This window comes from Hemiscyllium ocellatum, chromosome 12, assembly GCF_020745735.1.
Source record: "Hemiscyllium ocellatum isolate sHemOce1 chromosome 12, sHemOce1.pat.X.cur, whole genome shotgun sequence".
NCBI classification, from domain to species: domain Eukaryota; kingdom Metazoa; phylum Chordata; class Chondrichthyes; order Orectolobiformes; family Hemiscylliidae; genus Hemiscyllium; species Hemiscyllium ocellatum.
This window is the reverse complement of record NC_083412.1, coordinates 34,576,488-34,604,432: the sequence shown is the minus strand read 5'-3', so window position 1 is coordinate 34,604,432 and position 27,945 is coordinate 34,576,488. Positions and strand designations below refer to the sequence as shown.

At 40.6% G+C, this 27,945-nt stretch overlaps 1 protein-coding gene across 3 annotated transcripts in view; it reads right to left on the bottom strand.

The window, feature by feature from the left end:
* map3k7cl (map3k7 C-terminal like) overlaps window positions 1-27,945 on the bottom strand; it is a 66,112-nt gene that overhangs the window by 20,249 nt on the left and 17,918 nt on the right. For all 3 annotated transcript variants that reach the window (XM_060832988.1, XM_060832989.1, XM_060832991.1), the window contains 2 exons: window positions 21,614-21,675; window positions 6,795-6,910 (listed from right to left, as the gene is read on the bottom strand). In XM_060832988.1, the coding sequence (XP_060688971.1) occupies window positions 6,795-6,910; window positions 21,614-21,675 (178 nt within the window). The remainder of the gene's footprint in view (window positions 1-6,794; window positions 6,911-21,613; window positions 21,676-27,945) is intronic.

Below are 27,945 nucleotides of genomic sequence, written 5' to 3'. Positions count from 1 at the left end.
TACTTGGATGTCAGATATTTCCAAATATATTTACAATATATGAGGAAACTAAATGCAAATTTCCATGTTTACATAACACAAATCCTTGCGGAATCGTGAGTTGTAAAGAGAATGCAATTATGCTTCTCAAGATGATTTTGACATGTTGAACCAATGGGCAAATAAATGCCATTCAGTGTGCTGAATGTAAAGTTTTACACTTTGGTGCGAAAAACAGTGTATTATTTAAATGGTGAAATATTGCGAAGTTTGGAAGAGAATCTGGTTGTTCTTGTGCACAAGTTAATAAAATGAAACGGGCAAGTGCAGCAAATAATTCGGAAGGCAAATGGTATATTGGCTTTCTTTGCAATCAACTTGAGTTCAGAAATAGGAATGTCTTATCGCAGTTAGGATCAGGGTGCAACCACATCTGGAAGAAAGCACACAGTTTTGGTCTCCTTACTGAACAAAGGATGAACAGGCTCACCAGGCTGATAACCAGGGAGGGCAGGACAGTTCTAAAGGAGACATTGGTTTGAATGGGTCTATATTCACTAGAGTTTAAAAGGATGAGAGGGGTTTCAATTTCGACATATTCTCACAGTGCTACACACATTAGATCCAGGGAGGATGTTTTCACTAGCTGGGGAGTCTAGGAGCCAGTCTCAGAATATGAGGTAGATTACTTGGGACTGAGATGAAGAAAACCTTCTTCACTCAAAGGGTAGTGAATCTGTGGAATTGTCTTCCACACTAAGTTGTGGAGACCAAGTCAGCGAATATATTTAAGAAAGAGACAGATAAATTCCTAGATTCAAAAGGTATCAAGGAGTATAGGGAGAAAGCGGAACTATGGCATTGAAATGGAGGATCAGACATGATCCTACTGAATAGCAGAGTAGACTCGAAGGGCACAATGGCTTACTCCTACTAGATTTGATGTTTCCAGGTTTTACATACTTTGCGATTGGTCAGCAGGTGGCAGTCACGCACAATCTAGTCACGTTGTAATTATTTGTTGTTGCAAACATGCCTGACTGTATTAACAGCAGTCTCAATCTAACTACCTCAATTTGATTTTAGAAACAGAAATGGTTGGTAAACAAGGCATTCAAATGAATCCTACATGAACTGTATAAAATTAATTCATCATGATCTTGAAATACAATTAAAACTCTAGGATTGTGTAACTGTCTCCAAACTGGACAAACTTTGGGAGATAGTGTAAAATGAGTAATATCTGATATATGAGGTAATGTTTATGAAAGAGTTAGAGATCTTGTTATATTGAGCTCCACCCATTTTGTCGATGTCATACACAGTCTGTGGGTGGATACAGAGACTTCTACACTAAACTTCATAAGGACTAAAATTTTGTACAGATCTTGAGAGCCTAAGCAATTAAGTCTGATAAGTTCCATGGTTATACTTATTGTTATCATGCAATAAACCATCTTGCTAACTAAGAACATGCCTCTGCTGTAAAGAATCTCTAGTGGTATATCGTCTACCACTAAGCACTACCAAGGTCCTACAGACACCACAAATAGAAGAGGATTAATGGCAGTCTGTGAATTCAAGCTACTCTCAACTATATTGTGGCAGAAGTGGCAGATACCATGAGAAGTCATTTGTCACAATCAGGGTAATACCACAATCCCAATCAGCTGTTAGTTTACATTTGTACTGAGTTTCATTGCTGAAGATTCACTAATATTTCAAGTGCAAAGCTATTTTAAAACATTTCCAAGTCAAAATACCACTTTAAGCCTTTCCTCTGAATTTCCATGAATTGAATTGTTCAGAGGTAATGTTCAGACGTAATTTGCTTAGAACCTCGCTGAAAATATCAAAAATCTCAGAACTTTTAAAATAAAAATCCATAAACTCTGCATGACTTCAGGGGTTGGGAGCATGGTTTTGTTTCTTTTACATCAAAACAATGGTATACATTCCTGCTTTCTATGTCATTTCATCAATACATACTTCCTGCTTCCAAAATCTTCTTTCCACATAACTGCTGATTAACCATCTTCCTTTCCTGGCTTCCGTGCTAGTTGAAGTTGTCAATGCTGACTTCTCTTCAGACATTACCCCTCCCTCTGCAATGCAGGCATCATGCTCTTTTTCCGAGTTTTTCTGACCTCACCAACTAGCATCAATCTCCAATGTGACAGATTTTGTTCAATGACTCAGAAAATGTGAAGGGAGATGGTGACCACATACCCAGAACATATAGAAAATGTATGTTAGATTTTACAACAATTCTCTTTGGACTTAATCTTATCAGAAATTGGCTCAATTTTGGTAAATTTCATGGAAGGTTTCGCTCTGTGAGCATTTGTGCGCTTTCTCACACTAGCTTCCTAAACCTGCCTCAATAGCTACACGCCAAACCCTGCCTTGTATCATTCCACTTGCGACAGATAGAAGTATTGGCCACTTTTGATTGGAGTCATATAAACATTGACCTGGACCCGATATACCAATCATTTCAATGAACTACCGGAACCACCAACTGGAAGTAATGGGAATTAAGCCAAAGAAATTCAGCAGAGCTTCACAGCCCTGAGGACGTCACTTAGAAAGGGAATGAAACGCCTGCAAAGAAACTTCCCAGCTCGGCAAACATACCCACAACAACTGCAGCCATCTTTAAGGCACAGCTGTGCACACAGTCTGCAGCTGCCCTGCACGGTTCATTTTATTTGCCCCAGAAATGTCACAGAGAGGGTAACTGGTGCCCCACTTGTGAGTTCTGTGGGATGAGAGTGCATGTGGTTGCTGCCCATAGAATCTGCCCTGAGATGATGATGATGGAGAGCCAGAGGACAACGCACTGAGCATGATTCACCTGGTTATTACTCTGACATACGTGTTGTGAATTGTCAACATCAAGTTTCTATCTGGTGGGTGGGAGAATGGGAAAGTGCATAGCAACAAAGCAAGATTGCACCATAATGAAGACACTAATGTACATTAATGCATGTTAATAAATGTACATCGGCCACTTGCCGCTCACTAATGAGAATCGTATCTCAGTGTCCAAAACTTAGTTGGAAAATGGGACTCTTTGAATTTGATGGTTGGAAGCTCCTCCAATATGCTTCTTCCAACTTTCTTAGGTCATTCAGTGCCTGGGAAGGTTCCATCCTTTGTGTCTGTAGTTTTTTGGTATTACCACATAGTTCCATACAGAAAAATAAATATGGTAAAAATGTGTGACAAGCATTAGTGAGCTCAGAGCATGTTGAAGTAGTCAGCGCATAGATAATGTTCTGCAAAGGAAATATTTTTAAAGTATCTATTCCTTTTGCACTTGAATAAATAGTGAATGCTACCAAAATGATTTAAGCAACATAATCCTGTGATTATGCATTTCTGGGATAGGGTAGTGAATATCAACTTCTTCTTATTTAATTTCAAATTGGATGTCACTTAAATGGTTACTTACTTGCAATTGTACTCCTCATTCTTCTCTTTTGATGATATTGTTTCTTTCTATTTCAAAGTCTTTTACTAATTTTTAATCTCTTTATTCATGAATAAAGTGTGCTGTTCACAATGCTAACAACTGTCTATAAGGGTTGACAGTATTCTTGAAAGTACAGGAGTTTGGTCCTGAGATGGAAGTGGGAATAAAAGCTGGTAGGGGTGTTGGTCATAGAGTCACAGAGACGTACAGCATGGAAACAGACCCTTCGGTCCAATCCGTCTGTGCCGACCAGATATCCTACACCTGATCAGGTCCTGGGGATTTATCCACCTTTAACCATTTCAAAACATCCAGCACCTCCTCCTCTGTAATCTGGTCGTGGGTTGGCGGGGGGGGAAGGGGGTTGTTTGGGAGTGTGAGGTGGTGTTGGTATTATTTCACAACATTGATAGCATATCAATTTACAAACACTATCCTCTGCTTCTGCTCATTGTTTGAAGGCCAAACCAAGATAGGTAGCCAATTTTTAGGGTCACAATTCAAACCCAAAATCTTGCTTTTGGTATCTCATGTATCAATGGTCCATCAACTCCATACAGGTTAACAAAGTTTTGATTACCCTAATCCCATTTTCCAGCTCTTGGTCCATATCCCTGCAGGCGATTGCAATGCAAGTGAATACCTAAATGCAATTCAAATGTTACAAGAATTCCTGACTCAACCACTCTTCCAGGCAGTGAGTTCCAGACCCCCATCCTTCTCGGTGAAAAATAAAATTCTCCTCAATTTCCCTCTTAGCCTTCCACCTCTTACCTTAAATCTATTCCTCATGATTATTTGACCCCTCTACAAATGAAAAAAGTGCCTTCCTATCCATGTTATCTATGCCCTTCATAATCTTACAGACATTATCTGGTCCCCTCTCAACATTTGCTGCTCTGAGGGACACAGCCTCAGCCTTCCAATCTTTCCTCATAGCTCAGACCTTCCAATCCATGCAGCATCTTGGTAAATCTCGTCTGCACTCTTGCTAGTGCAATCACACTCTTCTTATATTGTGCTGACAGGAACTGCACTCTCCAGCTGTGGCCCAATCAGCACTTTTATACTGTTCCAGCATACCTCCCTGCTCTTGAAATCTGTGCCTTGACTTACAAAAGCAAGGATCTCATATTCCTTCTTAATCAGCTTACCTATCTGTCCTGCAGGGATTTGTGGATATAAACATCAAGGTGCCTCTGATCTTCAGTATTTTCCGGGGTTCTACCATTCATGGTTCAATCCGTTGATTTGTCTCAAATACATTACCTCACACTTTTCTAGGTTGAATTCTATTTGCCATGTCTCTGTCCAACTGACCAGCCTGTCAATATTCTCTGCAATTTATGGTGATCCACCTCACTATTACCACCTTTCCTATGTTTGTATTGTCTGCAAGATGAACTTCTTGATCACATCATCACACTTACGTCCAAATCATTATTATAGAACACAATTAGGAAGTGAACAGGAATCAACTTTCGGTAGAATCTCATGGAAAAAGACTTCTAGTCACAGAAATATGCCTTGACATCACCCACTGCTTCCTGTCTCTCAGACAATTTTAGATCCCGCGTGCCATTTTGTCTTGGAATCCACGTGCTTTTACTACCATGAGGGACCAGACTACCATGAGGGATCTCATCAAAAGCTTTGCTAAAATCCATGTTGATCACATCAAATGTAATACCATCGTCAACACTCCTGGCTATCTCCTCAAATAATCAAATCAAATTTGTCAAACAGAACATTCCTTTAACAAATCTATGATGATTATCCCTGATTAATCTGTATTTCTCCAAGTGTAGGTATTTTCAATCTTTCAGCATTCTTTCTGATAATTTCCCCATCATAAGGTTAGGCAGACTGGCCTGTAATTTCCTGGTCTGTCCCTTCCTTCTGCTTTTATAATGGACAATGTTGAGAGTGTTCCACTTGTGACCAGAGAGGGTTGAAATTTACTGGCAGTGCCCTTGATATCTTCTCCCTTGCCTCCCTCAACAGCCTGGGATACATCTCACCTGAGCCTGCAGGTTAATCCACTTTTAGGGCTATGAAACCTGGTAGTATCTCTTCTCACTATATGCTAATTTCTTCCAACATTTCACAGTCCTCCACCTTGATGTCTATACATGTGTTGTCCTTTTCCATTGTGGAGATAAATGCAAAATATTTTTTGAGAACTTTTCCCAGACCTTCCATGTCCACACACAGATTGCCTCGATTGTCCTGAATGGGCTCCACTCTTTCCCTGGTTAATTATAGTAAAAGTAGCCTTTTCACAGTTCAGGACTTCGATACCAAACCCAAGCCTTCCTTTTTTATAATTATCCTAGGGTCAATATAAATGTTAATGATTTAATGAACTATGCTGACTCCCCAGTCAACCTGATAGAATTAGTTTAACAAAGAAACACTGACCAGATACTTAACACAATCTACTTCTAATCACAAAGAAATAAGTTCCCGCCACAGGTAAGGAAAACTATCAATTCCACTCATTGAAATTGTAACCTCCTTTATAAACCCGTACATACACAGACATACAGGCACAGATAAACAAAAACATCTTTCAGTCATCCCATCTAACAATGTTTGCAAGGCACATTCTGTAAAACCAGGAGCCATTGGAGGCCTCATGGCTGGAAGCGAGCACCCCTGACAAGGTGCTGGTTTGCAGCACCTAACGTGGAGTCCAGCTGGAATTTACATATGGTGCCAGATCCTTTGAGCCTGGAGGTTCCCACTGGACTTCTGGTTCACCTGCCACATGATTCGCTGGGTAACTCACGCAACATCTCGCTTCATAGATCATGAGCTGAAAAGCACGTGATCGGATGAGATAACGTGATCCAGGCTCTGGCAGGTATGATGCATTCCAACATGCTCACTCTATACTCTAACTTAAAAATGGAAAACTCTATCTAGACTGTGCAGAAAATAGAAAGCAGTCAAGGGCAGGAATTTTGGCCAATTTCTTCCTTTAGCCAAGGCATGGTGAACTCACTACCCCTTGGCAGCCCATCTACCTGCACAGATTAGGGATTAAAGCACAGATTTTTGTGTTCTGCATGCTTCAGTATACCACACATATAACACAACTACTCATTGAGCTGTTCGGGATCATGTAAATCACTCTGTTACTTAATATAAGTTTTCAAGTAATTTTTTAGCAATTCCATTTGATTTGTCTAAATCAAACACACAATTAAATAGTCAATGAAGTAAAGCGATGTTTATTAGTTCCTCAGATTGAATCAGAAACTGTGGTCAATGTTATATACGAATGTATAATGCTATACTAATTGTCAACATGAAATTGAGGAATTTCACTTACTTTCGCTCTTGTAGCAATGCGATTTCTTTCTGCACTTTGTGGTACTCCTCAGCTATCCTGCAGTGCTGCTGAAACACCAATATAGACTCCTTGGAGTTGAGGCATGGCTGCAGAGGCTGACAAACAAGAGATCAAACCCTGGTCGGCATTATATTTGCTTTATAGCTAAGTTATCAATCAGATCATGCTAGTGCAACATATTTCTTTCTTAACAAACACCGCCATGGAATTGTAGTTCTCCAGTTCACTGCTTGCTAGATCTCATTTTCAGTTAACCTCTCCAGAAGTGATAACTGGAGGCTGGGCAATTCTTCAAAGCACTTTGAGAAAACTAAAGAATATCAGGCTCTCGGGCATAACCCACACTGAACACAACATTTGCCATTTCCCTTAATTGGAAAACAAAATACACAACAGGCCAGGGCTCCTAAGCCGGAGAGAGGGAGAACAAACTATAATAATTAAGAAAATGCAGCAGCATTTTGGTATAGTGTTTAGGAACCTCAATATGCAGCTTGAACTCAAAGACACAACAAGTAATTAAGTGCAGGCCAATGGAGTGGAAGGACAACAAATTCAGAAAGATATTCATCACAAACTGTTTTTATACAACTAATTGTAAAGTGGCATTGGCAGAAATCTTAGAAGGATCTCTGTCAACTCTCAATGAGATAAAGCAACCTGGAGGAAAGAAACCATGAGTAAATAAATAGACAAAGAGAAATGGCTCAAAAATATAAATCATGTCTTGGAGGATAGCAAATACAAGATGACATGCTCCAGCAAAATGTCGGTTAGGGTCATGTTCCATGCAGCCATCATAATGAGGATACCCACCCTCACCACCCCCACCATCACAAGGTTTCCAATGCCAATTATATTATGCATCAGATATTTCAGTTCTATCTTCTGCCTGCCAGCATACATATAATAAATCGCATGTCAGACAAACTCTTTCAATGGGATTTTGTTTCTTCACTGGACCAGTAATCCAAATCCCAGGCACATATGCTGGCCATGAGTTCAAATCCCAGCATGGCAGATGATGAAATTTAAATTTAATTATTACATTTTGAATTTAAAATGCTCGCCGCATGGTGATTATGAAACCATGGTTATTTGTTGTATAAACCTACCTGGCTCATGAATGTCCTTTAGGGAAGGAAAATCTGCCATCCTCACCTTGTCTACATGTCACTCCAGACCCACAGCAATGTGGCTGACTCTAAATTACCAAACAAAGTCATCTGGCAAACCACATAGTTGTATCAAACTATTAAAATATTTATCTGTTTTCGGTCATCACTAGCAGCAGAATTGTGTTAAACAACTCAGAAAATCTTATGGCTCAGCACATTCCCCAGTCTAGCATCACCATCAAGCCAGGAGATCAATGTTGGTTCAATGAAAGGTGCAGGAGGGTATCCCAGTAGCAATATCAAGCATGCCTACAAATGACAGATTAACCTAGTGTAGCTATAATGACAAACTACTTTCATTTCAAACAGTTGAGATATCATACAATAGATGGGGCAAAGCAATTTGACAACAAGCAAATCAAATCTAAGCTCTGCTGTTCTGCCACAGTCAGTCATGAATGGTGCTGGTCAATTAAACAACTAACAGGAGGTGGAGGCTCCAAAAATATTCCAGGCCCTGACAACATTCTGACAATAATACCAAACACTTGTACACCAGAGCTAACTGTGGCCCTAGCCAGGCTGTAACAGTATAGTAACAACATTGGCATCAGCCTGACAGTGCGGAAAATTGCTCAGATAGATCCTGTTCACTGAAAGCAGGACAATTCCAAACTGGTGAATTACTATGGTATCAGTCAATTCTCCAGTATCAGTGGTAATGGCTGGGGTTGTTAACTGTGCTACCAAGCAGCATTTACAAAGCTGCACACTGACACTCATTTTGTGTTCTGTCAAGGCAACTCAGCTCCTGATCTCATAACAGCCTTCAACCAAGCATGAAGTAAAGAGCTGAACTCCACAGGTAATTGGGAGTTAGAGTTGTGATTCTAGCTCCCCTCCAAGTAGAACAGTGGGAGTATCTAAACCACAGACTGCAGCGATTCAAAAAAGCAGCTCACTACCACCTCTCAAGGACCATTATGGATGGATAATAAAATGCTGTCTTTGACAGTGATGCTCAAATCCCATGAATGAGTAAGGAAAAACTAATCTGCCTTTGTACTCTGCACATGATTGAAAAACATTAAAGTCCCATAGAGATGTACAGCAAGGAAACAGGCCCTATGGTACAACCTGTCCATGCCGACCAGATATCCCAACCCTATCTAGTCCCACCTGCCAGCACCTGGTCCATATCCCTCCAAACCCTTCCTATTCATTTACCCATCCATGCCTCTTAAATGTTGCAATTGTACCAGTCTCCACCACTTCCTCTGGCAGCTCATTCCATATACGTACCATCCTCTATGTGAAAGAGTTGCCCCTTAGGTCTCTTTTATATCTTTCCCCTTTCACTGTAAGCCTATGCCCAGGGAAAAGACTTTGTCTATTTATCCTATCTATGCCCCTCATAATTTTGTAAACCTCTATAAGGTCATTCCTCAGCCTCTGACACTCCAGGAAAAACAGCCGCAGCCTGTTCAGCCTCTCCCTAAAGCTCAAATCCTCCAGCCCTGGCAAAATCCCTGTAATTCTTTTCTGAACCCTTTCAAGTTTCACAACATCTTTCCGAAAGGAAGGAGACCAGAATTGCCCACAATATTCCAACAGTGGCCAAACCAATGTCCTGTACAGCCACAACATAACCTCCCAACTCCTGTACTCCATACTCTGACCAATAAAGGAAAGCATACCAAGTGCCTTCTTCACTGTCATATCTACCTGCGACTCCACTTTCATGGAGCTATGAACCTGCACTCTGAAGTCTCTTGTTCAGCAACACTCCCCAGGACCTTACCATTAAGTGTATAAGTCCTTCTGGAATTGTTGTACTGGGCTATTTCATACTTTAATTTTGGTTAAATTCAAGTTGGACGGATTCTCGCTGGAAGGACTAGTGAGTGTCCTCATTATAACTTACCAAAGTACCTCATTAACTACCTTCCCCATCCCTATGGTGTCTCTCACATCTCATTCTATCCCCAACTCACAATGCACTGTTCTCAGAACAACTCACCATTCACCAGATATCCTCCATCTTTCAAAGGTCAGTGTGTGTCTGGATAAACACAGGCAATCTGGCATTGCCCCTCACCATCAGTGCAATGACAAAGCAGCACAAGCCACACTGACCATTGCAGAGAGCTGGCATGACTGACAGGCATTCCTCACGTGTACAAACTCATTCTCTCACCTGAGTCACTATTTAACCACCAGTACATGCAGTTTACCTGTCTGTACCTACATCATGCCTAAATATTGTCTCTAGGTCACTGCTATCCTGTGCCCAATGCCGACTGGAGACAAAGCAACTTGTTCACTGTCTGGAAAGGGAAGACCACATACAGGCAAGCAGTCAGACAATTCTGAACAAGAGCTTTTAATGACAGACAGCAAAAGCAAAAACAAAACTCAAGCTCGAGGACTCAGTGCAAGTTGTACCTTTGACAGATGGTGCAGGGATCCCCTGACAAACTGCAGCTCCCCCTTAAGTTAGCTGAGGATCAGACCTCACTCAGATCCCAACATGGCCATTTGGTTAAATAACTGTATTGTGTATTGCTGTGCAGGCAGCAGGCGTTAGGTTGATGTCTTAGTGCACTTAAAGACACCCCTCACCACTGAACAGATTACTACTGACAAGTAGCCTGTCTGTGCTGAGCAGCACAGGTGATAGCTTTTGGCTCTAGCTGAATCACCAATGTGCTAACAGTCATGGGACATCAAGGCAAGGCAAGACAAGGCAAAGCATGGTTGCTGTGAATGTGCAGGTAGGTACTAAGTGAGTGTGCATTGAGAGAGCAAGCAACCAGCCCTGAGATGCAGCATAGTCCAATCTGTGAGTTGGTTGCCAGTCTGCGTACATGAGATGAACTTGCAGCAACCTTTCAATGCCAGTTGCCAGTGCACCCTGCAATGCAATTCTATGCTTCCTCAGTGACCTGCAAGTGGATTGAAGAGGTGGGCTAACCTCCACGGATGAAGGGCGAATTTAACTGGTGCCCATAGCCCATCCTGAGAAGCTGCTTGCTGTTGAGCAACAAGGAAGCTGGTTGCAGCCAGCAGCACGCAGAAGTCACCAGATACCCCGCGATAATTTCAATGTTGAGGATTCTCGACATCTAGCTTGTTCAGCGGTTTTGGAATTTTAGGATGTAATATTAATACAATATTAATAAGGCAAGCTGCATTTATAGTAAGGTATTTAACAAGTTTCATTCCCTCTTAATTGGCAACTTGCTGTTGCCGAGCAAGAGTCTTGTCTCACTGCTTGCTAAAAGAATAATAGATGCAGTGAGATGCTCCTGACATAGAGTGAGACTTCTAATCATTTTCTGCCACAAATCTTGCTGTACTGCATATCACTCAGGCCTGTAAAAGATCCCTTTGCTCACTATGCCAGATAAATACCACATAGGCTTTATACATAGTAATTACATTTATTTTCTTGTTTAGTTGTATAGTTCTTTTATTTCCTTACCTGCATTGATTTTTCATGATACTGGATAAGCAATGTTGAGTAGGGTACACTTTATTGTAGCTCACTATCAGTTACCTCGAGATTACCTTTATGCTTCTGGGGTTATTCAGGACTATGCTATTTCTATTGCTGGTTCCCATCCTGCAAAGATGAGTCATGATTCTGAATGTGTCAGGAGTGATAGGAAGTAGCTTTTTACAGTTGGCTCAATGATAACAATAGCTTGTATTATATTGTCATTTTACATGTAACACAATATTAACAGTTGATCTAATTCCTGGAATGAATGAAAGAATACGCCTCAGTTTCAGGACTAATTTTGGTTTCTGGCCTGCTATAACTACTACAGTTGTTGTGGCAAACATCGAGTAATATCCAAAATGATCCAGCATGAGATACATGCATGTATCAGAAACATCAATCACCTCAAAACTTAATAAGATATTTATTACTAATTGGCATCGTGATTTATCTAAAGATCTTTTCAGTTGGACGCAGTTAGAGGTGGAAAGGAGAAAGAAGAGATAGGCACAGGGCTGGAGGTCCCGATAACAGTGGTGAATGTGAATAATGGTAGGGGGAGGCATAAAGAGAAAATGGGGCAGGGTCAGAGGAAGGGAGGAAGAGAATCAAAGGCGCTGACAGAGGATACCAGAGTAGGACTGAATCTCCAAATAAGCAGCTACACTGCTGTTAACAACGATAACCTTAAACAAATCTCAACAGAGCAGACAGAAAGGACAAATTAAGTTGGGAAGAGGGGTAAGAAGGTGGGAAGGGAGGAGAACAGGTCATGAAGGAGTAGAGGTGGAATAAAGGAGAGGAGGCAGTGGAGGTCTATTGTTTGCAAATGAGGATAGCGAATATTAACTTTGCTGGAATGGCATGTCGCAAATGGAACAGAGGGATGGTGTCAACCAAGGTATGGGTCTAAGTGGACAAACTGAAGGAGATCAGTACAGCAGGAGAATGGGGATCTTCAATATAGGATTCTGGAAACCACCAAGTGACCCTAAGTGGGTACTAAATAAATTGGATTATGAAAGTATTGAGTACCTTCATCCATTTGTAAATAATGTTGTACTGAAAGTATTTCATAATTTTTGCAAGATATTTGTCCATGTAGTAATGCTAAGCTAAAATAACCTGGCAAAGTCTTTGTGATTTAGGGATTTATGAACTTTCTGTTGTAAAATGCTCTATGTTTTTGGCCACTGCTGCCAAAAAGTGACAAAACATCTGTCCTGCATCAAAACTTTGAATGTTTTACATTATCTTAATAAGCAGTTTATTATCTTCAGAATTTCCTTCTCCAGAAATTCCTTCTCCAGAAATTCATAATATTGTAAAGTAATTTAGATATTTTTGAACTCTGATTTTTATTTTGTAATAGGTGCTGAAGTGCTGTATTTTAAATAACTATGTCTGGCTGTAATGGCCCATAACTTGCACTAAAATACAGCAAGTGAACAACACATGTCATTATTAATGTGCAAGTTGCTTAACAGCTTCATGAAAAATGGCAACATACCTTTAAATTACTGTCAGTTCTGCTATAATGCAGTAGTTCCATTCTCGTGCACTCCCGTGCACGAGAATGTAGCAGTACCATTTAAACTAATGGGGCCAGAATTGCCTTATAAAACTTACTTTAAAACTGTGTGCTTTAGAAACAGTGTTCCCAACTCATCAATCGCGTGATAGTGAATTTGTATTAATGAAACACACGTTACAGCTTAATGGCCTGTTCGTCATTTTATTCAGGAAGTAGCACAATATTAGGCATACAGACTCATGGAAAGTTAAGAAAGTATATTCACTGACAGTGTAAGTATCCTTTTAACTTTGCAATCACTGAGAGTAACCTCTCTAGCCAAGGAAGTGAACAATTAAATATGTAGAGTCTCATGCCTTCTGACTGTGAATTTTTACTTTTTGTTCTCTAATTTTGTTCGCGAATGTGAATTTATCCACTCTATTTCATTCTCCTTTTCAGCCCCTGTTCTGTTAATTCCATCTTCATTAACTGCAGCTCTAACAACACTCAAGAGGCTTGACACCATCCAGGACAAATCAGCTGCTTGCTTGGCTCCACATCCACAAATGTCCACTCCCTTCACCACTAACTCTCAGTAGCAGCAGTGTGTACAATCTGCAACATGCACAACAGAAATTCACTAAGGCTCCTTCCAAATCTCAACTACTAGTACCTGGAAGGACAAGAGCAACAGATACAGTAGAACACCATCTCCAAGCCACTTACCATCATGACAAGGAAATATATCATTGTTCTTTCAGTGTCATTGGGCTGGATTCTGTATTTTGTACTGCCTGCTAATGAATACGAATACTGTGTGCAATCAGTGCTGACCGTCCCGCACACTTAAACAAGGGAATGAACAATTGCAAGAGGTCAGCATGAGTTAAAACTAGCCTGCTCTGCATAAATGGGAGGTACATTCCACCTGGAACAGTTACTGCATGCCTTTCTATAGCTGATTCTGACCAGGGTAAAACAGAAAAATCTCACAACTTGGTGCACGAATGGAGACCTTAGTTGAGGAGGTCCTCTATCTGTGTAGGGATTAGGAGGATCTCTAGATAAATCCCCAGAAGGCAGGAAGCCTACAGAGCCTTGGTGGGTAGCAAATTGTTGGAATCAAGCCTGAGGATCTTGTTGCAGTGCCGCGGGACTCACACAAGCAGTCAAGGTCAATGAATACATCTTCAAATATCACATCCCACAACTGTACCAATATAACCCCACACACACACTATCCAATGCCCCACACCATCACTCACCTGCTAGTAACTTCTTTCAGTCGTGACTCCTAACTATCTGACATTGCTTCATTTTACCCTGATACATGTAGTACTGCTGTAAACTTTTCACCACATCTGACATCTTGCACACCACAGTCACTGTGACACTGCCATCTCTTTGGCAGGAATAGGTAGCACATAACTAGAACTGGCAGGAGTTAACTGGTATGGCTGCAAGTCCTAATTCCCATGGATAAGATGGTGCCCACCATCATTGGAGCAGTAATACATAGGTTGGGGGCCAATGGAATGATAAGGTGATGGTATCCTCATTCCTTCCACATTCCATGTTCCCTTCATCCCACACTCCCTTTTGATTATACAAACTGTACACATTATAAGTATGCATTTGTTGCTATCTCTTCCCTCACCACAACCTTAACTTTGGGCTTTCAGCTTTCAGATACCTAAGAAATGCTACCTGATCAAGCAGTGCTGGAGGAACCACAGTAATGGTGAAGATAAGTCAACAAAAATAATTTAACACTTGCAATCATCAGTTCAGATATTGATATTCTGAGTAATTTAGAAGATAGCTTAGAGCTGAGATGTGTGTATGTTGGGTATATGTGCAATGCAGTCAAGGCAGTGGGAAAGGCAGTTCGGATGCAAGTTACCTGGAGGTGAGATTGCACCTGCTGCAGAGAATATAGATGAGGACTTTGGTGAGGATTTCAATGGGATACTCTACTGAAGAAGGCTGATGGCTTGAAGCATTGCCAGGACTTTCAGTAAGCAAGCCGTCAGTGTCAAGGTGCATGGAGTGGTGCAGGACAATTCTCACGTATGTTTTTACAAAGATTAAAGAACAATACGGCACAGGAACAGGCCCTTTGGCCCTCCATGCCTGTGCCACCACATTTTACCTTCCCATACTACATCAGTCTTCACTGATCCTCCTATTCCCTTCCTATTCATGTTTTCATGCAGGTGCTTCTTGAATGCTGCCATCGTGTCTGCACCCACCATCTCCTTTGGCAATGTGTTCCAGGCACTCACCACCTTTTGTGTGAAAAACTTGCCTCACACATCGCTTTTAAATCTTCCCCCTCCCCCCTGGATCTTGAAACTGTGTCGCCTAGTAATTCATCCCTCCACCCTTGGCAAAGGCCTCATACTTCCCAATCTATTCATACCGTTCACAATCTTATAAACGTCTAACAGGTTGCCCTTCAAACCCCTGTGTTCCAGTCAAAATAAATCCAGACTATCCAATCTTTCTTCGTAGCTAAAATCCTCCATTCCAGGCCACATCCTGGTAAACCTTTTCTGTACCCTCTCTAAAGCATCCACATCACGCTGGTAGTGTGGTGACCAGAACTATACACAATATTCCAAATGTAGCCTCACTAAAGTTCTATAAAGCTGCAGGATAACTTGCCTATCCTTTTTCTCAATGTCCCTTCCAATGAAGGCAATCATGCCATAGGTCTTCTTCCTTTATTTTTGCAGTGCTTATTTTCCCCCCAGCACCCATGTGTGCAGGTATGAGACACAGTGAAAGGCACAAGGTGCACGAATCTTTATTCAATTTCCACCACCAGGAAGAAAGGAAACACCCAAGTGGCCTGTGACAAGCAGTGCCCTTCACATCAAAGGACAACGCTGAATAATCAAACAGTGAAGGGGAGGGTAGGGATTAAATCAAAATAGAGTTGGAGGGGGAAATAATATACTCCACTCCCTGCGGCGCCCACCTCTCCCTGAACAACTCCAGGGTGTTGGTGGACATTGCGTGCTCCTTCTCCAGGGACACCTGGGCTCTAACGTAACCACTGAAGAGGGGCAGGCAGTCGGCCTTAACGACTCCCTCCACAGCCCGCTGCATTGTTGACAATTGTTGAGAGTCAACAACATTGTTGTGGGTCTGAAGTCACATGTCAGCCAGACCAGGTAAGGATGGCAGATTTCCTTCCTTGAAGGACATTAGTAAACCAGGTTTTCCAACAATCAACAATGGCTGTACGGTCATCAGTTTAGTGACAATAGTTTAGTGATAACACTACTAGGCCATCACCTCCCCTTTGCCCCACTGAGATTGCTTGCTAAAGCTACCTCATTACACATCACTATATCAAAAATAGGCTGTGCCTAGGTAGGTTGTACAATGTACTGCCTGAAGAAACAATACAAGTAGATGCCTAGATCACCATGTTAATGGTCTGTCCTACTGTACTTTGAATGACAGCATTTCTTTAAGTCATCAGAGTCATCAGCCATGCAGTTAATGGATGAGGCTCACAACCCAGTATCACATTTCTGCTCACTGTGTGGCTTAAACGCAGATAACATAATGGACTGTTGCAGAATCCAATATTCCTGGCAGGTTACCAAGTAATGACTTGCTTGATTGACTGCACAAAGCCAGAGACTGCTGGATCCTGGGGCAAAGTAATTCTTGTCCAATTCTGGTTGTGGTACTTGGCCCAGTCTATTTGAGACATCCACAACACGACGTATTTGCAGTCAATGGTGACCTGCCCCACAGGGAAGTCTGCTATGCTTGCAGTGACATGCTCACCCTGCCTGCTGGCTTATGGCAAGAATGAATTAGATAGAGTCAGTTCCCTTTGATTTGAAAGAGTTGGTGACTCCCCTTACACAATAGGGGATAGTTAACTATAAGATGGCGCAAATATCTCTCTCCCAGTCATGCTCCAGTAATCCAAGGGGAACACTAACTAATGCACCCACTTTTGAGAGTCAGAACAAAGTCCTTCAGTACTTCCTGTAGATGTCAGCAACTTTCAAAGACTTTAGATACCATTGGCCACTTGTATTTGACAGTAATTGCTAGTAGAAATAAAGAAGCAACCTAGCTAAAAGCAGTTGACGATTGCTTTAAAAGAACTTGAGGTGGGGGGATGGGGAACATTCCAAAGATTGCCACTAACAGCTGACAGAGACATAAAGTTTTTACAGCGTGGAAAATCGCCCTTCAGCCCATTGTGTCCATGCTGGTCATCAATCATATATACCAACTGCCATGGGGTGGCATCGTGGCTCAGTGGTTAGCACTGCTGCCTCACGGCACCAGGGACCCGGGTTTGAGTCCCACCTTGGACGACTGTCTGTGTGGAGTTTGCACATTCTCCGCGCGTCTGTGTGGCTTTCCTCCGGGTGCTCCGGTTTCCTCCCACAATCCAAAGATGTGCAGGCCAGATGAATTGGCCATGCTAAATTGCCCATAGTATTAGGTGCATTAGTCAGGGCTAAATATAGGGTAGACGAATGGGTCTGGGTGGGTTACTCTTCGGAGGGTTGGTGTGAACTTGTTGGGCCAAAGGGCCTCATTCCATACCGTAGGGAATCTAATCGATTCTAATCCCTTTTCCTAGCACTTAGATTGTAGCCTTGTATGCGTTGGCATAGACCTTTGGTTAGTTCTAGATTCTAGAATCCCTACAGCGTGGAAGCAGGCCTTTTGGCCCATCAAGTCACACCCAACTCTCTGAAAAGCATCTCACGCTATCCCTGTAACCCCACATCTTGCCCATGGTTAATCCACCTAGCCTGCACATCCCCAGACACCGTGGGCAATTTAGCATGTCCAGTCCACCTAACCTGTACATATTCAGTCTGTGGGAGGAAACCGGGGCACTCGGAGGAAACCCGCGTAGACACAGGAAGAATTTGACATCTCCACACAGACAGACAGTCATCCAAGGCTGGAATTGAATCCAGCTCCCTGTTGCTGTGAGGCAGCAGTGCTAACCACCAAGCCACTGTGCTTTCATGACTTATCTACCATCCTTATAGGCAGTAAGTTCTAGATTCCCACATACCTCTGGGTGAAAAATGTATCCATAAATTGTCTCTAAACCTCCTCCTTTTAAAAAATTATTTTATGGGAATAAAGGTGTCACTGGCTATGCTAGCTTTTATTACTCATCCATAATTGTCCAGAGGGCAGTTAAGAGTCAACCACACTGCTGTGGGTCTGGAGTCACATGTAGGCCAGACCAGGTAAGGATAGCAGTTTAATTCCCAAAAGGACATTAGTGAACCAGATGAGTTTTTACAACAATGGATTCATAGTCATCAATAGCCTTAAATTCCGGATTTTTATTGAATTTAAATTGTATCATCTGCCATGGTGGGATTTGAACCCAGATCCCAGAACATTCCCTAGGTCTCTGGATTAACAGTTCAGCTATAATACCACGAGGCCACTGCCTCCCCACACTTACTTAAAAATTGTGCCCCAGGATTAATTAACCTCTCCGCTACACTGTCTCTACTCCTCACGTGCATGACACTTTCAGTAGGAATGAGCAATGAACAATTATTGTGGAGACTAAGTCCTGTATTCACTATAAGGACATCCTCATTGTATTCCGAGCTACTATTATCATGTTAAATGGTACAGACTCACAACAGATCTATGTGCTCAAAACAAAGCATCCACGATGTACTGTGGGCCATCAACGACAATTGTATTCAACAACAATTTACAATTTCACAGTCTGATATATCCCTCATTCTACCATTACCATCAAGCTAGGGTATAAACCTGGTGTTATGGACTAGGCGGACCACTCAAAACATTCTTAAGCGGGCAACCCAGGCCATAACTTTGCAATTTGTTTCGGTCAGTGTACAGTGAAAATTACCCGGAGTAAGGTAGCGAGGTTGACTACCAGGTTTTAAAACAGACAAAAATTTATTCACAAAATTATCCAATGAAACACAAAGAACAGAACCCTGACAGAACTCAATCTATCTAAACTAGACTTAAAAATGCTGATTTGAATATGCATGAAAATCCCAATAAACAAACCCTCTTAAACATAGTAAAAATGAAACAAAGGCTGACAAATCAAAGCTAGAAGGGCAGAAGGAAAGAAAGGATTGAAGCCTGTTTCCACACAGCCCACTGTTGAACTCCATAACTAGTTCTGGATTGAACTGCTCAGCTAGAGAGCTGGCAACGCCCCCTTGACTTATACAGGTTACTTCTAACAACATAAAAGCTTTGGCCTAAAGACTCATCTGTTTACGTATAAATAAAAGAGGCTTTCATCTCTGTACCAAACCCAGCCATTTTGGAGCCCGGAGTGTTTATGACCGCTCTGAAAGAAAACCAAGGACACAGTATCCTTGAGAAAAAGAACAGCTTTTAGAAAAAAGGACCAGTTTGTGGCACTGGTTCAATAGGAACATGGACCAGCGTGCCAGAAATATCACTGGATATCTTTAAAAAAGAGATGTCAAACTTGTGAAGCTAAAGAATTAAATGTAATCTTAACACCAGCAGTAACATGCCATAGACAGAATTATTATCAAAGAATGAGCTCATTTCTACCACATCCAGTTGTGAAGGGTGGTGGACAAGTAATAATAAAAAAGGAAAGATCCATGACCAATCCCAACCTCAAGACTGGATAAGTCCAGCACATCAGTCCAAAAATCAAGGTTGAAACATTTGCAACCATCTTAGCTCTCATTGCTTATCCATCTTGGGCTCCTCCTGAGATTCCCAGATGCGAGATACCTGTCTTCAGCCAATTCAATTTGTTCCTAGTGATATCAAGAAATGGCTCAGCATACCAGCTCTTGAAATATTTTGGCTCTGACGAGAACCAACAATGTTGAAGACTCGTCCTTCAGAGTTAGATGCATTTATGGTTAAATTGTCCTAATGTAGTTGCAACACTAGCATTTGTACAACAACTTGGAATTTGTCTGCTGGTTAAAGAAAGGACAAAACCAATCCAGCTAAGTACCACTCCATCAGTCTATTTTTAGTCATCAACAATTCAGTAAAGGTATCAGTGACAGTACTGTCAGGCAACACCTACTCAATTTCGCCAATTCGAATCAGAGCATATGGCTCCAGATCTCACAAAAATCTTGATCCAAATGTGATCGGCTCTTCTTGCCTGGAGGTGTGCAGCTCTAACAACATTCAAAAAACTCAACACCATCCAGGACAAAGCAGCCAGATGATTGGTACTCCACCTAACAAATGAAAGATGCACCACAGTAACTTGCCCAGCCCCTTTGAAACCTCTAACCACTACCACCTGAGAGGACAGCAAATTACACACTATCCAAATTTGGTCACAGCATGAAAATCCTGGAACTTCCTCCCTAACAGCACAATGGATGTTTCCTCACTACACGGATGCAAGCAGTTCAAGAAGGTGGCTTACCATCACCTTCTCAAGGGCAATTAGGGATCAGTAATAAATGCAGACCTTACCAGCAATCCCTACATTAATGCATTAACTTTTTTAAAAAAACCTCTTTATTCTCTGTTCAGTTTTACTTTGCCTCTACCAATATTTCCTCAGGTAAGGAATGTACTTAATGTACATTAGTGCCTTAACTTTTCTTTTGCATTAAATGTGATATACAAATCGACAGTGTAGGGCTCTTGTGATGCAGTGATAATGTCCCTACCTCTGAGTGCTAGGCCTGTGTTTGAGTCCACCTGCTCAAGAGGTGTCTAATAAAATATCTGAATAGATTGGTTACAAATATCCATTGCTTATATTCATGTTTGTAGTGCAAATGTTCAGGTCTGACATGATTTGTTCAAAATGTTCTAGTTATAACCACAAGGACAATCCATATTCTAAGTCACAATGTATGTTATTCACAAAAAGGACCTTTTCTGTTTCCATGAACCATGCAGATTTTAAAGAAGAGCTTAAAGAAGATCAAAGCCCTGTGACAGAGATTATATACATACGATAGTGGCAAGATAACAAAGTAGTCTAAGTGGAAAAACACTATGGAAGGTCAGTGGAATGACTAAGCTAGCCTGACACTGACCCACAACGGTATGATTGAAGTTAGGGGCTTGCAATGTGAGCGATCAAATTATAGTACAAAAGTGGAACAACAAGCTCCCCGTATCATCGTATTACTCCATATTAAACAGTGTGTGCTTCTGAAAATTTACCAGGGTTAAAGTGGCAATGAGGACTGGGGTATTTTCAACATTTTTTTAACTTGTCATTTGAGTCCAGAATGACAACTTGCTATTTAGCTGAAAGAAGTAAGCTTAGCACACTTGGCTTTATTGTAAGAGTCTATTTGACACAACAGGCAATGTATTCTAGCCTGACTGTAATGCACTGTAAAGCACAAATGATTTGCAATTAAACTTTCAGCATTTCCAATGGAAACACAATGAGCCTCTTCTGCACTGCAATAATTCTGTAATTCTTTTAGTCACATGTTACACATGATAAATCTTGCTCTACTAAATTTAGAAATGACCTGCATATGTAATACCGTACAAGATCCATGTGTTTTGATATTGCAAGATGCTGATAGTGTGCATTTTTTATCAAAACTGCACTATAAATCATCATTTATTGGCATGAAAATAAATTCTCTTTCTCATTCCGAAAATATTTTACCTGGAGATGCTGATCAAGTTGGAGGTAAACGTTTGGAATAAAATCATCAGGGATATTCAGCTCTAAGGAAAGAGAAATGAATACATTATGTAATTAAATCCAAATTTAATTTGAACAAAAACAAAACAGAAGTAAACAATGCCTATCATTGGCAGAGTTCTACAAATTCTAATGCTTCTATTATGAACGTCCACAAAGGATCACTGCAGCACTGAACATCAGCAGCAGAATGGCAAAGTGTAGATTTTTCGTAGGATTACAACAGAAAACAAGAGAATAAAAATCTTGTTTCTTCCTGTACAGCTTCTTAATAACTATAATATAAAGAAAACCACACTGACGAACAGGTTATCTGCTAGCCCACTGACAAGTTGAAAGGTGTATGACATCCAAACTCAAAAAAAAAGAAAAATCAGCTTGAAAAGAAATGGTCTGGAAAATTGCTGTCATTATTTTTTAAGATTATTATTGAACAGATTGGTCAATTAAAATTGTCCAGTAAATGCATGTTAGGAGTGTGGAAGAGAGTCTTGCAATGACAGAAGCCATCTTTGTGCATTCCTGGCATCTATGGCCACATGCCTTATTAAACACAGACTACATCTTTGACTGATCAAAATGAACAAGAGTCACTCATGAAGCATAAAGAGGACTTTAAGAATACTGAAATTCCTTCCAATATTTACTTCCTTCTAACAAGTTAACAAACATGTTGTTCTTCGTGAGCCAATGTCTTCAAAGAACATTTTTTGTTAAATCACTTTTCGTACAATACAGAACTAATTTCAAATAATTGCCATTATTCAGTTGTACATTTTTGACATAGCATAGAACATATGGTTTTAGTTAACGTAAAACCAATCAATTACAAATAAATGAGTCTTAGATAACAGCTCAGTCGAGGAGAATAGTTCTGGACATGCTACTGCTATTTACTATTGCAACTCCCTCCTGAAACACTGATGCCTTCTTTTTCATTGCTCCATCAAATCTCTATGAATTTCAGTGAGATCAGGTAGATCAGTATTGATAGGCTGAATCTTACATGGACCTGAACAACATGCGCTATAGCAGGATTTGTAGCAGAATTGCATGGGGAATCCAGCAATGCCTAGCTTGATCTCAGGAGCAATCCTTTGCATTTTTTATGTATTTGCTGAGGAGTGAGGTAAGTTTCTCGCTTGGTAACAGTGAGTTGCTAAGTAAGGGTGATTATTGCTTGCTAAAAGCCTTATTATGGTACAACCCACCTTATTAATATTCACCTTCATAAACACGAAGAATTCCCAACATGAAAGTCAGAGTGGGCCCCTGACAATTCAGCTCACCACTTGCTCCAAAAGACCTTTATGTTGGACACCAGGCACCAACATCTCAGGATACACTCCATGGGCACCAGTCTCATGCACCGCCATCCACAGGCACTGACATCTGATTGTTACCTCATGAACCCTGATGGCATGTCTCTGTTCTAAGTGCTGGACACTTCTGTACTTTAGTGATGCACCTCAGGCTACTGGAAACAGTCACTGCAATGCTGAAGCAAGGATGCTGTGTGCTTATAGACACACAGCCAGCTCATGGACCAGACCAGCCTGCAAGGCTGAGCTGTTCGCTTGCTGTCATAGAACTCACTCATTCTGAGCCTGCCTGGATGATCACACGAATTCCTGCCTTGCCTTTTGGTTTACAGGGCTTACAGTGCCCTGTAAACCAAAGCCAAGAAATTTGGTTGTCAACAGTCATTGGTCAAATCAGGGGAAACAGCCTTCACCTTAGGGGTTTGGGCACAATAAGGCAAGGGCAGCCTTGGACATTAGACCAGGGACTTGTGACACGGTCTGCTGCTTAGAGTGACCAGAGTCAGGCTCCTCTCCATGGAAGAAACTCCACATATACTTCCTGTTACAAAAATTAGAACAATTGATTTTTCACATTCTAGATACCTCCGCACTTTCATGCAAAGTGGACAATACGAATGAGAGAAGACAAAACAGAAAGGGGAGAAAAAAAGGAGTCAGTGAAATCAAAAATAAATTCACACTGCAAATTATATTTTGGCAAATAATTATGAACAATGGCTGCAACTCCTGTTACACCAGATACACAAACTGCTCAAACTTCTCACTATTCTTAAATACCTAAAAGCTCATTCACTCAGCACATTAATGCATTTAATGGAGCAAAACATCCCAAGGTGCTTAACAATAAAAAAAAGGACACAGAGATACAAAGAAGATATCAGTAGAAATGTCCAAAACCTTGAAGAAAGAGATTCCCAGGCATATCTTCAAGGTGGACAGAAAGACAGTGAGGTTTTGTGAGAAAATGCCAGTGCTTAATGTCTAGGCAGCTAAAAACACAGCCATCAGTGTGCAGTAAATCAAATTGGGAATGAGCAAAAGATCAGAATTGTAGTCGTGCAGAAAGATCTTGGAAGGTGGTAGAGATGGTAGGCGACGTAGCATAGAGGAAGGCCAAAGATATAAAGTCAAGGATGAAGACATTACAATTAAAAGGCTAACAGATTGTAATTATTAAAGGTGAAAAAGCATGCAAACAATGCAAATACCTATGATTATCAAGACACTGTCAAGAATAACATGAGTTATAGAGAGGGTATACCCTTCCCTTGTACACTACTGTACAGCCAGTAGTCAAAACATCTGGATTCCACCTTTTCCTATCACTGTTCCAGGTAAGAGGAACCATTGGGGCATTGTGATTACCACTCAGGTAATGTGTAACGCAATCTCTCCTGTGAAAGTTAAAACAAAGAGTTGGACAGAAAATACCATTTTTTGATGGTTGAATTAAAGGCAGGTGATCTGATTGAAAAAGACCCATTGTTCATCTTTGGGTTAAAGGATTTAGATTATAGGACAAGACTGTTTGACTGTGGATATTTCAGCTTTGTGGCTGTTATCCAGAGAGATGGATGTGCAAACCTTTTGACTTCATAGTTTAAAGTAAGGCAGTGAGCTGGATGAAGATAGCAGCTGTGGTATAGTTTAAAAGATAAAGCATGAACTTGATTGGAAGGTTTCATTTTCTGTAGTTATTTATACAATGAGGATGCAATTCAATTGAAATAAAGCAGTTTTTAGCTTTTCTTTTTAATTCATGGGTCCTGCAGGATATTATTGCCTGTTTACCAGATGTCAGTGTGCAATTCATATCCCTGCATTTTGAAAAGTAGCTCAGTAACATTAGGTCAAGAATTTATAATCCTATAATTTTGTCAATGTGTTTCTTCATTCTATTCAACTCTGAATCAAGTGTTACAGACCATGTCTTGCACGTGGACAATACTCAGCATCTAATTTGCTCGGGTTGGGTAGTATGATAAAAATCTGCATATTAATAAAATGAGATGTGTCAGTAATAAGGTCATTAGTAATTCCCCCTAAATAGGCAACTCAACACTGCCTTCTGAGAATCTCACCTCAACACCTAGAATTTAGCTAATACAGGCAGCAAAATGTTCCTGATGCCAAGATTGATCTCTCTGCACTTCTTTCAGGCCCCTGGAAGATTCTGCCCATTGTTCCGAGTTAATAAGTGATGAATTAAATGAGCAAATTTACAATTCACAGAAGCCTAAGCACTGCTGATAATGTCATTTACTTATACCATATTTCCTGAAGGGTATGGTGCAGAGAAAAACAAGCAAGAGACTACTTCTAGTTACAATTATTAAGGGTAGTAAAAGTTAAAGGAAAAGCCACCATAATCCCAGACACCCATAAAGCTGCTCTCTCATTGAAAAAGGATGACTGGTGATGGTTTAACCTGAGGATCATCCTGCCTCAGGTGGAGAGAGGTTGGTCAGGAGAGTTCTTTATGGTAACATGTTTAAAGTATGTTATATGAATACTTTTTGCAAGTGCTGGTAATTTCTGAGAAGTTAATTGCACATCACCCCTTAGCAATGTAGAATGAATTATTGATGTCTATTCTGCTCAGGCATAGACTTAGTTTAGGATGGTGTTGACTTCAGTTGACTGTTACAAAATGGTTTCTGACTTTGTACCAGCGCCATTTTCAAACCAAATCCTTTTTAATGTCTGATAACAAATTATTTTCGAAAATAAATTTTAACACAAGTTTAAAATAAAATATCAGCCTTAAAATCATAATTTGTTTACTTGCTAGCTAGATTACAGATTTTCTTACTTGTGCTGAAAATAGATGAGTATTCTAAAAACAGATGGATGAATCATAGTCCAGATGGCCAGTATGGTGCAAATAATAAAAGTCTGTAATGACAACACCACAGTTGCTGTGGCGATATTACAGAGACTAATTGTAAAACATGTCAACGCTAATGCCAGGCTGAGGACCAGCAAATAACTCTGAAAGATGGACTTTGGACAGAGCTTGTCTTAGAATGGCAACTTATTTAAATTAGAAATGACAAGGACTATCTTTTTTTGATTCTGGGGCAATTCTTGAGTATGTTGCAATTAATGATTCAAATCATTACTTAATATTTCAGTGTTTCAGGATATTAAATGTATTGAATTTGTCAAGGGCAGCTATGGATGGGCAATAAATGCAGGCCTAGCCAGTGATGCTACACCCCACAAATGAGTAAAAAAAAGAGACACACAAAAGGAACTGAATGATGTTTCTGCTTATTAGAATTGCTGCACTTATGCATTTTACTTCTCAGAAGAGACAATTGTATTTTCTGCACAATAGCGCATTAACCTGACATTGGCAGTTGCTATACAGACCTCATCATGTTTTTATATGATGTAGGTCCAATAGCAAATGGATGTTCAGGTAAGACAAAGCATTAAAGAAAACACTATGATTGATAACTACAAAGGGTTAAAGCATTTGCTTTGTAATTTACCCCCTTGCAACAAAACTTAGTGATAGAATGACTGAGATTTGATCAGTGATCTTAACATTTAGGAAAATTAATGGAAGCTTTCCAAACAGATTGGAGCTTACAGGTAGACCTTAGAAAGATGAAATAATATGCAGCAGTCAGTGTCAAGTATGAGAAGCTGTCAAACTTGCTTCAATTCACAGAGGATATAATAATGAAATAGGCAATGCAATTACAGCTTGTTTTGCTATAACGCGTGTTTCATTGGTGCAAATTAGCTATAACATGATTGGCGAATTGTGGGCCCTGTTTGGATAATGCAAACTTTTTACTGAACGGATATGGCAATCTTCTATAGCACGATTTTCCATAGCGGTTTTCCATAGCACAATTTTCTATACAGTGAGGTTGCAGAGGAAGACAACTGTTGTGTTATAGCAGAACAACCTGTTGCTACACAGGCAGAAATCAGGGCCCAAAATTGGTCAGTATCATGAGGAAACATCAGGGATTGTCCTGCCAGAGCCACATGAATAGGCCCCAAGCTGGTATTGTCGCCCCTCCTGGAAATGACCCAAACACCAAATGAGCAGGAATCAATATCAGCACTTGTACAAGATGTGAGAACAAAATCACAAGCACAACAAATGTTAGCAGGGGAAACTGAGTGTTTTAAGTGTGACTAGTCAGGACTAATTAAAAAAAGGTTAACCCCCTTATAACATCAAAAACAAGGGAAATCGCCTCCAAAACGAAACGTTTCAGAGAAACGGAAACCATGCAACAAGGAGAAAAGGTCAACAAGTTAAAGATACAGAACAAAAGGTGAAGACAAGGTTCTTATGTGAGGTCAATAAGAGTCAAGTCACATTTTGGACAGCTAACATGAAGGTACAAGGGGTTGAAACAGAATTTAAACTTGACACAGTAGCAGCTGTTTCAATAATAGCAGACAGCTTGCCAGTATCGAAGACTGTAAGAGTCAGACCTGCTAAGATAAATTTCCAAGGTCCAGGAGGTCAGAAAATCACCATGAAGCTTTGTCACAGAGGCGAAAAAAAAACAGTGAAACTCTATATGTATTAAGAAATCCAAATATCACACTGGTTTGCAAAAGTAAATGCATTCATATGGGCCTCATAACAGAATGAATACTATACTTAAGAATGAAGATGGGAGAGAATTTCAGCAAGAATTTCCAAAGCTATTCAAATGCTGCGGTAAATTGAAACAGAGCATCACATTACTTCTCCAGACACATCTGTTTGTACACTCCCAGGAAAATTCCACATTCTTTAATGGGAGACGTAAAATCTCAGTTACACAGCCTGACTGGAATCAAGATCCTATCATCATTAACTATTCCCAAGACAAGATGTGGAGCTGCCGGTTTTGGACTGGAGTGGACAAAATCCAAAGTCACACGACATCAGGTTATAGTCCAAAAGATTTTTATACAGCACTGCTCTGTAAGCTTGTGATTTTCAATAAA